The 11,345-nt window shown below is 38.3% G+C and overlaps 1 protein-coding gene across 2 annotated transcripts in view; it reads left to right on the plus strand.

Moving 5' to 3' along the window:
- The first annotated feature begins 1,460 nt into the window (after nt 1-1,460).
- Nucleotides 1,461-11,345, plus strand: part of LOC131788368 (DNA mismatch repair protein Mlh3) — a 12,533-nt gene continuing 2,648 nt past the window's right edge. Inside the window, exons 1-9 of one of the 2 annotated variants that reach the window (XM_059105451.2) lie at nt 1,461-4,476; nt 5,301-5,494; nt 6,039-6,195; nt 7,185-7,262; nt 7,616-7,902; nt 8,530-8,553; nt 9,304-9,382; nt 9,834-9,933; nt 10,692-10,749. In XM_059105451.2, the coding sequence (XP_058961434.2) occupies nt 1,575-4,476; nt 5,301-5,494; nt 6,039-6,195; nt 7,185-7,262; nt 7,616-7,902; nt 8,530-8,553; nt 9,304-9,382; nt 9,834-9,933; nt 10,692-10,749 (3,879 nt within the window). In that variant the 5' untranslated portion in view covers nt 1,461-1,574. Of the gene's footprint in view, nt 4,477-5,300; nt 5,495-6,038; nt 6,196-7,184; nt 7,263-7,615; nt 7,903-8,529; nt 8,554-9,303; nt 9,383-9,833; nt 9,934-10,691 lie in introns of both variants that reach the window. The other variant, XM_059105450.2, reaches the window with a different exon arrangement.

Genomic DNA, 11,345 nt, shown 5'->3' on the forward strand with positions numbered 1-11,345 from the left:
CATGCTTGTTCACTAAAGGAAGAAGTATTATAATTATCGGGTGGAACATTAAAAATGGTGTTATTATAACAGGCTATCTAACTTTCTTCCTGTGAAGATCTGAGAACGATCATTTTTGTTACTAAGCTAATAAAACCCAAATTCCAGACTATAATTGCTGGTTCATTTGGCTTCACCAGAAATTACTTTTCAATAGAGGAGGATGCTTGCATTGCAAACATCAGTTTCAATTAACAATTGGTTCATATGTCAGTGTGTGTTCATCGAGATATGAAGCATGCGGGAAGCTTGGAGAGCACGAAAGATGTGTAAGAGTTGCTCGAGGCATAGCCTCAAGCAACTCTAGCTTCTTGAGCGCTCTCCACACTTCCCAAGTGCTTCATATCTCAATGAATGCACAGCTGACCTAGGAACCAAATGTTTTATAACATTTTCAACCCGAAGGAAAATTTTTTTTCTTGAGGGATTTGTTTGCTGACATCATGAGCGTGCACAATAGGAATATGAAGCATGCTCACACAATTGAATTTGATTAGACAAATTTACTAGCTATGTTGCAAAATAACTTGCATCACCGTAGTTGTTAGCATGAAGATGTACACATCACTATCTGGGTCTAGTCAACATCTCTATGGTAAACCTCGACCTCTAATCCACTAAATTGATGTTCAACAGTATAATGAACCACAAAACAAATAATTCGTCCGCAAAGACGGACATCTACCCTCCCTTCCATCACCAATTTACCATGTCCTCAGTTCACGTGGACACTGCTGGCCTGCTGTCTATCTATCACTATTCCAACCACGCTGTTATCAACGGCCGCACTCACCGATTGGATCGTATTTCATGAACTCCAGCTTGGGTTTGAGTCTGTTCCTGGACATCATGTAATAATATCCAGTACCAGCCATACTAACAAGTTGCACAATAATGCGCCTACAAAACAATTAAGTAATAACGAGGTTAATTCTTTACGATCTCGGTGGATCTATGCCGCTGTCACAACGACAGCGTTATCGATCTCTCGGTTGTAAGTATGAACCACTTCATAACACGCCTAACTTTAATTTCAACAAGATTGCGTATTCACTCGCCAGGATCTCAAACACAGAACTGAAGACTGTCCACGCATGTTTTTTTTGCAGCCGATCGCGACTCAGATCATTACCAATTAAAATTCCATAACGAAAGATCACTCACTTTGATTTTGACTTGGCCACTGCAGATCAAAAGAGAGAAAACATTTTTAGAAATAAAGAGGCAAAAAGTAACGAGTCTACAAGGAACGAAGAGAATATACTTACTTCTACTCGTAGAGAGCAACATTTTGCTGCCAGAGAATCAAAATGGCGCCTTTTTCCCCTTTATGTATCAGTCCCAAAGAGTGGCCTCACAAGCAACCCACAAAGGTCCCTGGGATATCTTAGGCGCGTAGAATTTCATTATTATGGCGCGTATTGGCAGAGATCTTGCGTGCAATATTTACATCATGACACCTGAAAGATATAGTGATTATGTCTGGCCAAGTCACTTAGTTCGAAAAAATATGTAATCTCCCTCTACTGCCAGGTATGATCCGCCCTCTGCAAGAAGAAGTGCGATCTCGTCTAAGATCAGGGGTCGCCATCACCAACTTCACGCAATGCGTCGAAGAACTTGTTTTGAACAGCTTAGATGCTGAAGCTACCTGCATCACAGTTCGGATAGACATTCCGAATTTTAAGATCCAAGTGTGCGATAATGGTATTGGTATAACCCACGGAGATCTGAGATTTGTTGGAGAGCGATACTCGAGTAGTAAATGCCATGTGCTTGAAGATTTGGAACAGCTGAGTTTTCATGGTTTCAGAGGAGAAGCTCTTGCAAGTATACGAGAGATTTGCGATGTGCTAGAAATATCCACCCGTCATCGGTCTTCTAATCAAACTTACTGCAAATTGTTTCGAACTTCTCAAGTCCTTGAGCTCAAAGAGTCCCGATTTCCGAGAACTATCCGTGGAACAAGTGTAACAGTTCATGGGCTTTTCTCAAACCTTCCTGTGAGACGTAAAACTATCATGGAAACACTTGACTTTGACCGTGTTCGGCATAGAATTGCATCCATTGCTCTTATAAACCCAAAGACTGCATTCACATTGATAAACGATTCATCGGGTGTGAAATGCCTTCGAACGCATGACTGCAAGTCTGTTGTCTCAGCATTCTCTCAGCTGTTTGGCAACCAAAGATCAAAACATTTGCAACAAGTACAATTTGAACAGGACAACTTCAAAGTTTCTGGTTTTATTTCAACCGACACACACCATAGTAAGTGTCTGCAATTTTTGTATATAAATAGGCGTTTAATACTGAAGACAAGACTTCACAAGCTTGTGAATAGCATTCTCGCAAAATCAGAGCATTTGAAGAGATTGCCTTTGCCTGAGGAGAAAGATACTGTCAGATCAGAGAACCACCAGAGTAAAACAACGAGCCCTCAGAATACAAAGATTTTTGAGAAACATGGTATATTTGTTCTAAATATTGACTGTCTTGTCACTGAATATGATGTTTGCCTTGAGCCAGCAAAGACATTGATTGAATTTCAGAATTGGGACAAAGTCCTCAGTTGTGTGGAAAAATGTATTGAAGAATTTCTGGTTGAACAAAACTTGCTCTCCAACCTGGACGATTCAGCAACCTCAGATGTATCAGAGTCAAATGAGGATGGACCTGTTATGAAAACTTCATGTTATGCTAATCTTGAGGCTTTTGAGTACAAAAGGGAGATTGAAACCAGCAATGTTAACAAGAGCTTGCACTCTTCAACTGTTTTGAGGCCAAGGGGAGTTAAAAAAGTTGAATCACTTCTTGGCACTCCTTGTTCAGAGAATGAATTTCCTGTCTTTTCTAGCTCTGATAAAGAAATTAAATCCACTGATGATAAGAACAAGACAGATGAAAGAGAAGATCAAATGACTTCATTAGGGAATGTTGTTGCTTCAGGTTCAAACCCTGTTTCAGGACTGGTAAATACTAACACTTTGGTTACATCTGCAGACAATAGTAGCTCTCTCCTCACTAAGGAAAAATCTTTCTGCGTTTCTTTGACTGGCAGTTCTTTTACAGACAGTGAATCAGTTCATGCCCTGATGATAAAAAATGCGGTAAATGGTGCAGTTGCCAGTCACAAATTAATTTTGCCCGCCAACATATGTTATGAATTAAATGATGTGAGAAATATTTCCACCAGCAAGGATGGTTATAACAGTTTTAGCAACTCATTTAAACTGTCAATCAGGAACACTGCTGGTAGTTTGGATGCCTGTGATACATCAAATAGCTCCATGAGGAACACAGTGACTGGCTCATTGTTATCGCTTGGAACACTTGGAAATAATGAAGGTGTAAAGAGAGAAGTTTATCAATCTGATTCTAATAGTCCAAAACACAGAAGAATGTTTGTGCATTCAACATGCCAAAACAATCATCAATCCTCTGTTGCTTCTACAAAAGGTGAAAGGAAAACTGGTGTATTGTCAACTTTTACTTCTCCAAGTCCTATTTTTCTGAATAGGCAGTGTACCAGGAAGAGATTGCAAGAAACCAAGGAAGCATCAGTGGATGAGTTAGCATCACCATCAAAGAATAGGAAGGTAATCACCCTGAAAGGAAACTGTAACAGCAGATTTGTTCTAGACAGGAGAAAATCAATGAATGTCAAGAGAAGTGACTGTGATGCAGCTGGTGCTCCTGTTAATGACAATTGCAATACTAAGTCATCAGCATATTCTAGCAATTATTTTGTCAGAGAAACAATTGCAAATGACAGTTTGGATCATAATGCTATGTGCGGCATTGAAGTACACAGTGCGGGAAACAGGGCTGGTGTGGCTGTGGTTGCTGAAGAGACCTGTGGCTCAGGTGATTCTTCATATCTCAGAAAATATTATTCAGATAAAACCACAGATCAGATTTGTGTATCAAAATTTCCTACTAGGAAAGATACCTCTGCAGTACCTGGTTGTTTTGAAAATGAATTGTATTCTGAGCAAGTTGATAAAGGCAGATACTTAGAAAAATCTCCCAAAGACACCAACAGCCATCAAAGAGGGAATCCTGGAAAGACTGAATTGCTTCCAATGAAAGGCAAATCTAGTCACCAGTCATTGACATCAGAATCTAACATGAATCCTGATACAATTGAAATCCACACAGGAATGTTAGGTTCTTCAAACAAGGATTGGTTTTGTACATTTGATGCATCTTTGGGAAGAAAATTGTTCATCAACAGTCGAACTGGACACTCTTCCTTTGAAGCACCAAATGAATTCAGTATTAAAGATGATGACTGTTCAGTGTTAAGTGAAACTGAATTTTGTGGGAAAGAAGAGGACCGTAGACAGCATGTGCCACACCCGTGTGCCTCTCACTTGTCCTTTTTGTGTACCCCTTGGCTTCCACGGGAGGATAGGAAACAGGAACCTGCCACAGGTACTGAGGGTAATGTTGATCTTGGCTCTGTCGATGAAATAACATTTTATAAATGGATTTTAAAAAGTTAGATTTGCAATTTTTTTCTACTCTTATTTTGAGGTATATGCATTGCTACTCCGTTTTCTTGACTACAAGAGGAAATTGAACTATTGACTTTTCCTTAAAATTTACCTGAATGTCCTATCTTGCAAACAGGTGACATTAGAGGAGAAACACTTTCATTCAGGGGTTTGACTGTGAATATATGAAAATCATATATGTGAACTGTGGTTTGAGAAATGAGTACAATAGCAATATTGGCAGTAATAAACACTACTAATAATAAGCAGTCTTGAAAATAAGACCTGAAAAAAATTCGTGCCTGTATGGGATTTGAACTCATGACCTCTGTAATCACCCTGCAGTCCCCTACCAACTAAGCTAACAAGCCAACTGGGAACTGATTTGTAATAAACCAGTGACGCAATGAATAAACGACTGTGAATATATGAAAATCATATATGTCAACTGGGACTAAGAAATGAATATGGAATTGATCTTTGCTGTAAGAAACACTACTACTTATAAGCAGTAGTGAAAATGAGTCACAAAAAAATCAGGCCTGTACAACATTTGTTGTCTTGCAGTGTATGTACATGTATCAGCAAAATCTCTCCACTAGTTTGCAAGTAGATGTTTGGCAACCAGAAGAGAGAACAGAACTTCATTGCTAAGAGTTCTAGTTCAAAACATTTATATCTGGGCAATATGTGTGTGGCAGTTCCTTTCAAACTTCAGTTGCTCTTTAGAGAAACAACTTTGCATGTTTCTGTACATTTTAGGAATGGGTGATTCTCACTTGGCCTTTTTATACAAGAAACACTTGGAAGAACAAGAAGCAGAAGAGAAGCTCTGTAAGTGGACTGATGCAGGTGCCCTGCAAGCTTATGAACAAGACCTACTTAACAATGGAGGAAAAACTGTGACACAGCTGCTTGACAATTGGAAAAATCCTGTATTTGCTGCTCCAGAAAAGGTCAGGAAATGGAATTTTAATTACACTTGCATAGGCACTAGTGGCGCACTGACGATACATATGCGTTATTGACCAGCTTTGTTTGGTCAACATGGCTGGATATCGGCCAAGTTTTATTTTGCAGTTTTATGGCCAAAGACTAATGCCACGTTGGATTCACAACTACACACATGTTTTGATGCCATACCTTAATCGTTGTGATAGCCTTATTGTCTTAAACAAAAATTAAGCACAACGCTTCTTTATGATTTTATTCTGGGAAAGGCCAAAAAATTTTCGAAATGTTCCTCAGTATGATGTACTACACTGAAATAATTCTTGATTAGCCACAAGTAAAGTAATGGAAAGAAGAGCTGCACTCTTGCCAGCACCATAAATCGTACGGAAAGGGAATTGGGAACAATTTTTGGGAAACATGTTCTAAAATTTAAGGTCTACTAAACCAGTTATGTTTCTTTCTTGAGAGAGCTGTCTGAGGTCAGCAAAGTCTCACTAACCCCTTTTTGCGGATTCTCACAAGTGGAGGTGTGTTTTTTTTTTTTAGGATATACTTACGGTCAACAAACCAGGCTTGGATAAATCGCAGATCTCAGTGCATAATGTGGCTCATCCGTACCGTTTCACAAAAGAGATGTTGACCAGCATGAGGGTGTTGCGACAACTGGATGAGAAATTTATCGTGGGAGTTGTATCACATGAAGGTGAGATGCTTGGCTTATCAAAAGCAGTCATTCATTTGGTAAAGTTCATGACCATTCAGTAATTATTGTTTGTGTCAAATTAACTCGACAAGGAATCGTGTAGTCTGATCGTCTGCATGGGTGCAGTCCTGCGATGGACTGTTGTCAGTAGTGGTGACTGATGTTTCTACAACCTGAGTGGAATCATCATCAAAGTCAAGTGAAGAGTTGTTGTCAGTCGGGTGTACTAAGTCCTGTTCGCGTATACTGATTGGTCAGTTTAGCTGTGATGTTACTGGCTATAAGACTAAAGTGGCGTAAGTCGGTCGTGATAGGATAGATTGAGAAAATTCAACTTGAGGGCATGGTTTGGTTTAGCACTTAATACTCAAAGCCAAAATATTATAGGAAATATACGGAGGAAGAGAATTGATGGTGAAATCATTGAGATCATTGGGTGGAAAGGGTGAATAAGTAGTCTTCTCGAGTTTAACAAGGGAGAAAATCAAGACAATACTGATCAATCAGATGGTGACTTCCACTCGGGTTGCCAAAACATTAGTCTTAGTCATATCTGTCTTTTGTGGACTACTCCAGGTGGTTGATCGGACCACACGATCATAGATAATATGATGATTTAAGTTTGTTGTAGTACAGCAACAACAGCAACAACTGCAATTTGCTTTATTGTGAACTTTCGCTTTTTGAGGGTAAACCCAACTATACAATTAAAGAGTATTATTTCAAGAAGAAAAGGTTATCAAGTTAAATGTTCTTTTTGATTTGTTTTTAATTGTTTAAAAAATGTGCAATTGTGAAGGAAACGGATCAGAATCACAGATTATGACATGTTAATTGACCTCAAGAAAGCACAGCACTGTTTGGGTGGAAAGAAGCAAAAGCAGGAAAGGTTCGATAAGAGGAAATTTTGATGTGCATGTAAGTAAGTGGAAGCCCTTTTACTCCTTCTAACTGATACTTGTTGAAATTTTCTGGTCTTCGAAAATTAGAGGGAGCTGATGGCTTACTCGTCCTGGTAGATCAACACGCTGCGCATGAGCGAGTTCGATTAGAACGTCTTCAATCAGGTATGGTTGTGCTGCGAAAAATTTTTTACGACAATATAATGATAGGTTTCCTTTAAGTTGTGAGTGTATTATGATTGGTCATCAGTGGTGTTACAAATAAGGAACATAGACACATGATTATAAGATTGAATTGTTAGAAGTTGTGATCAGATTCCTCCTCGGAAAGAAGAACTTTTTAACACTGCGCCTTGTTCCTATCTTGTGGCTTCTTAGCCCAGTTGTTTGTTGAGCCCAATTAGTATCCGGGAGACATGGGTTCGAATCCAGTCGAAGCTTGAAAAATTTCAGCTCCCCTGTGAGGATCGTTGCTTTACTTGATACTTAATGCAATGATAATTGTCTTTTGATCATAGAACTCTTTGGAGATGGCAGTGACACAAAAACTGGAGGAAAACCCAGGATCAAGTCCTCAACAGTCTCACCTCCTCTGAAACTATGTTTTTCTCAAGAGGAAATTTGGCTCTTGAAAGCTTCTCAAGCTGAAATAGAACGTATTGGGATACGTTTTCTGATAAGCCAATCATCAGAATCCTCTGAGGACGTATCAGTCCTTGTGGATAGCGTACCGTCTGTTTTTGTCGAACGAGAGTTTTCTGAAGTCAAGCGTGGAAGACCTTCAGTTGCTGTCGATAACGTGAAGGTATTATCAATTATTTTAAATGGGTGTAAACTCAAGTTTGGCAAAGTTGTTCTTGTTATAATTGGAAATACTTGTAAATGAAATTCCCTTTAAGCAGATACTTGCCCTTTCTTTTTTTGAATTGTTGTGTTTCAAATAAATTTAACATAACCAGGCCATTCTGGACATCACTTAACTTAAACCTTTCACTCCCTGTATTGACAACTAACTGATTTCTCTTAAAAGTATTAGTACATGTGAAACCAGTCACACAACTCTAAACTCAGACACCCTAGGGCAAGTTTTGATGAAAAAAACGTTCACCCTATTAAAACAAAATAACGCTTAAATCGTAAGGGAAAAAAACACGGAAAGGGACAATTTGAGCAATATTACAAGATACTTTGTACAAATTTTAGCTTCCTTAAACGTTACAGCTTGCTACAGATCACTGAGTACAGGTTTCCTCAGAAGGGAGACTTTCACTGTGGATTCAATACGTAAATTTTTGCTCGCGGCTATGGATACCAAAATGGTTGTAGCGTAGAATACTGAGTTACTTCTGTGTTGACTTTACAAGTCTCAGTCTGTAATCTGTCACATGTAAAGAATACCTGTGTTTTAATGGGCATTATTTTTCCTGATTAGGGGCTGATCAGAGAACATCTTGAAGTAAGTTGCACTTTTTGATAAGGCTAAAAATATTTACATATATCATTGCAAAATTGATCATAAAAAAGGGTTGTTCATAAATAGGTGCAACTTAGTCGCTTTGTTCAACACATAATACGGGCGGATATTTCACGGGTGGCTTAGTCTTTTCCAAACCCCGTAGGAAGGCAGAAAAATGTGTGCAATGAGCAGAATGTCTGCTCGTATTTTTTTCAATTGCTAGTATTTTAGCTTTTAGTTTTGGAAATATATTCAATTTTTCATGGGTTCAAATCCCGTACAGGGTTGAAATTTTTTTCAGGTCTTATTTTCAGTACTGCTTAAGTTGTGTTCATTACTGCGAAGATCGCTTTCATATTCATTTCTTAAATCGCAGTTCTCATATATAACTTTCATACATTCACGGTCGAATAAATCGGAAGTGCTTAAAAAAATTTTTTGTATTAAAACCGAAGCCTAAAAAAACAGAAAAATCCAAGTTTGGATCGTTCAGTGTTTAATGTTTGAGCAAGTCAACCTTCAGTCCTTATAGTAAATAGAATGCATCGCTGTTGTTGAAATGAGTATGAATGTCTTGAAGCCAGAGGACTGGTATGATAACTGATTTTTGTAGTCTTTGTAACTTTGGAGTAAACAGTTATTGACACTTTATGTGGCCAACTACTTCTTTAAGGCAGTCATTAGGGTGGTGCAGTCTGAAAGCATTTAATTTCTTATAATTATAACAGGATCTTTTGATATTGTCAACAGCAATTTTCAAGGACACGCGGAGTACCTCCTGTTATTCCCAAGGCTATTTCTGATGTGATCAGCTCCCAGGCTTGCCATGGTATGAACAGATAGCTTAAGCGCAGAGGTTTTTACATACACGAACTTTTTCTAGCTAAAAACGCTGACATGTTAAAATAAAGAGAAGGATTTCTCTGATGCTTCTGTTGTCAAGTAGAAGTTTCAGCTTTTGATTAGTAGCAATGAGAGGTACCTGAAACGACTTATATATTTCCCACAAAATGTTTGAAATTGTTTCATGGAATTCACATGTAATCATAGTTATAGTTGTGTGCTAAATAGTTGTCCAACAATTCCTCCACTTGGAGAACAAGTCTTCACTCATTCTAGCTGAAGGTAGAGATAAACAAAATAAATGCTATGTTTACTGAAGAATACATGTAGATCTTAAAGTAAGCAGAAAATGAATTGATTTATTTCCTGTTTCTTTATGATGTGACCTCATTTTACATGAATTTTAACCATTTTGAAGGTATTCCTTTATTTTGCAGGTGCTGTTAAGTTTGGGGAGCCTCTTGGCACAGCTGAGTGTCAGGAACTAATCCATAGTCTGTCTAAGTGTCAATTACCTTTTCAATGTGCACATGGCAGGTAAGTGATGCAACCACCTGAGCCTGTCATTTTTCTGGTATGCTTTATTATTGGCTAACATATAAGCACTAGGTTAAAAACAGTCTGGACCAGCGGCCATAATTTTTTTCAGGAGTCCTTGAATATGAGTGAAACTGGCATGGGTCTCGAACTTATCCATCTTATGACCCTCACAGCCTTGCATATGCGTGTGCATTTTATGAAAACTCATTTAAAATCCTTTTCCGATGGCTTTAAATTGTGGCACAAACGGAGAAGGAAAACCCTACGGCTCTTGAAGATGCAGGCTGAGAGAGGAAAAAAATGGTAGTCTCATAATAAAATTATTATTGACTGAGTTAATTTGGGTAAGAAAGGAAAATATTTCGCTGTCGTTCATCGGTACAGACCTTAAGACCTCTCGCAAAATATTTGCCCATTCGGCCTTCCCGTTCAGTCATTAAGTGCAGGGTACTCGACTTAATGTTCTACTTCGGCTTAATAAAGTAGGGTTTAAATGACTCTGGTTATATGAAAATCATATTTGTGAAGTGTGGGTTAAGAAATGTTGTTTTATTCAAAGTAGGGTTTTCCACTTAATGTGTTTGTCAGTCCTTTTAATGGTATATGCAGTGTATTACTAGGATTTGCTATACTTTACTCATTTAACTATTTAATAATGACGATGATATTGATCATGACAGTAATGTTCATGATGATAGTGATTGCACCATCGGTGACCGTTTGTTTGTTTGTTTGTTTGTTTGGCTTTTACATAGGCCATCTGTTATACCACTGGTTGACTTCAAGTTTGTAGAAAAGAAAATGAACCCCAAGGCAAGTAAAAGGACACCACCAACAATTTTATCTTATAACTTTGTTTTTAGATGGGAGTTGTGCAGACAAATGTCATTGTCAAGCGGAACGTGTCGTACTTAGTTGATTCACAATTTTTTCACAACTCCTAAGCCAAATTATCTATGGCTGAGACCAAGAGACAAAGGGAATCGAGAATCAACTTCAGTGAAGTTTGTAACCAGAATTGATATTGGTATTAGGACCGGGTGGAGTCCAATTATGTCTATAATCATAAGAGTGATAAACAAAATTGAACGACCGCGAAGCGGTAGTCTGATTTGTTAATCACGAGTTTGATTACATACAGAATTGGACGACACAAAGTCCTGTTACCAATCAATCATAACTGTTACAATATCCGAAAACAGCAAATGCATTTAGGACAAATAGGTCCAGTAGAGGCAATGCCTAAGTGAAAAATTCCTCAACTTTGGAAAATCTACAATTTTTTCAGGATAAGTGGTTGTTGCTATGGTAATTGTGATTAATTGTGTGATTGGTGGATTTGGCTGAGTGGACCTAGTATGATTGACTACTTCAACTGTCCGATTACACGTGTTCGATTACAGCCAACT

Source organism: Pocillopora verrucosa, chromosome 7, assembly GCF_036669915.1.
Source record: "Pocillopora verrucosa isolate sample1 chromosome 7, ASM3666991v2, whole genome shotgun sequence".
In the NCBI taxonomy this organism is placed as follows: Eukaryota; Metazoa; Cnidaria; class Anthozoa; order Scleractinia; family Pocilloporidae; genus Pocillopora; species Pocillopora verrucosa.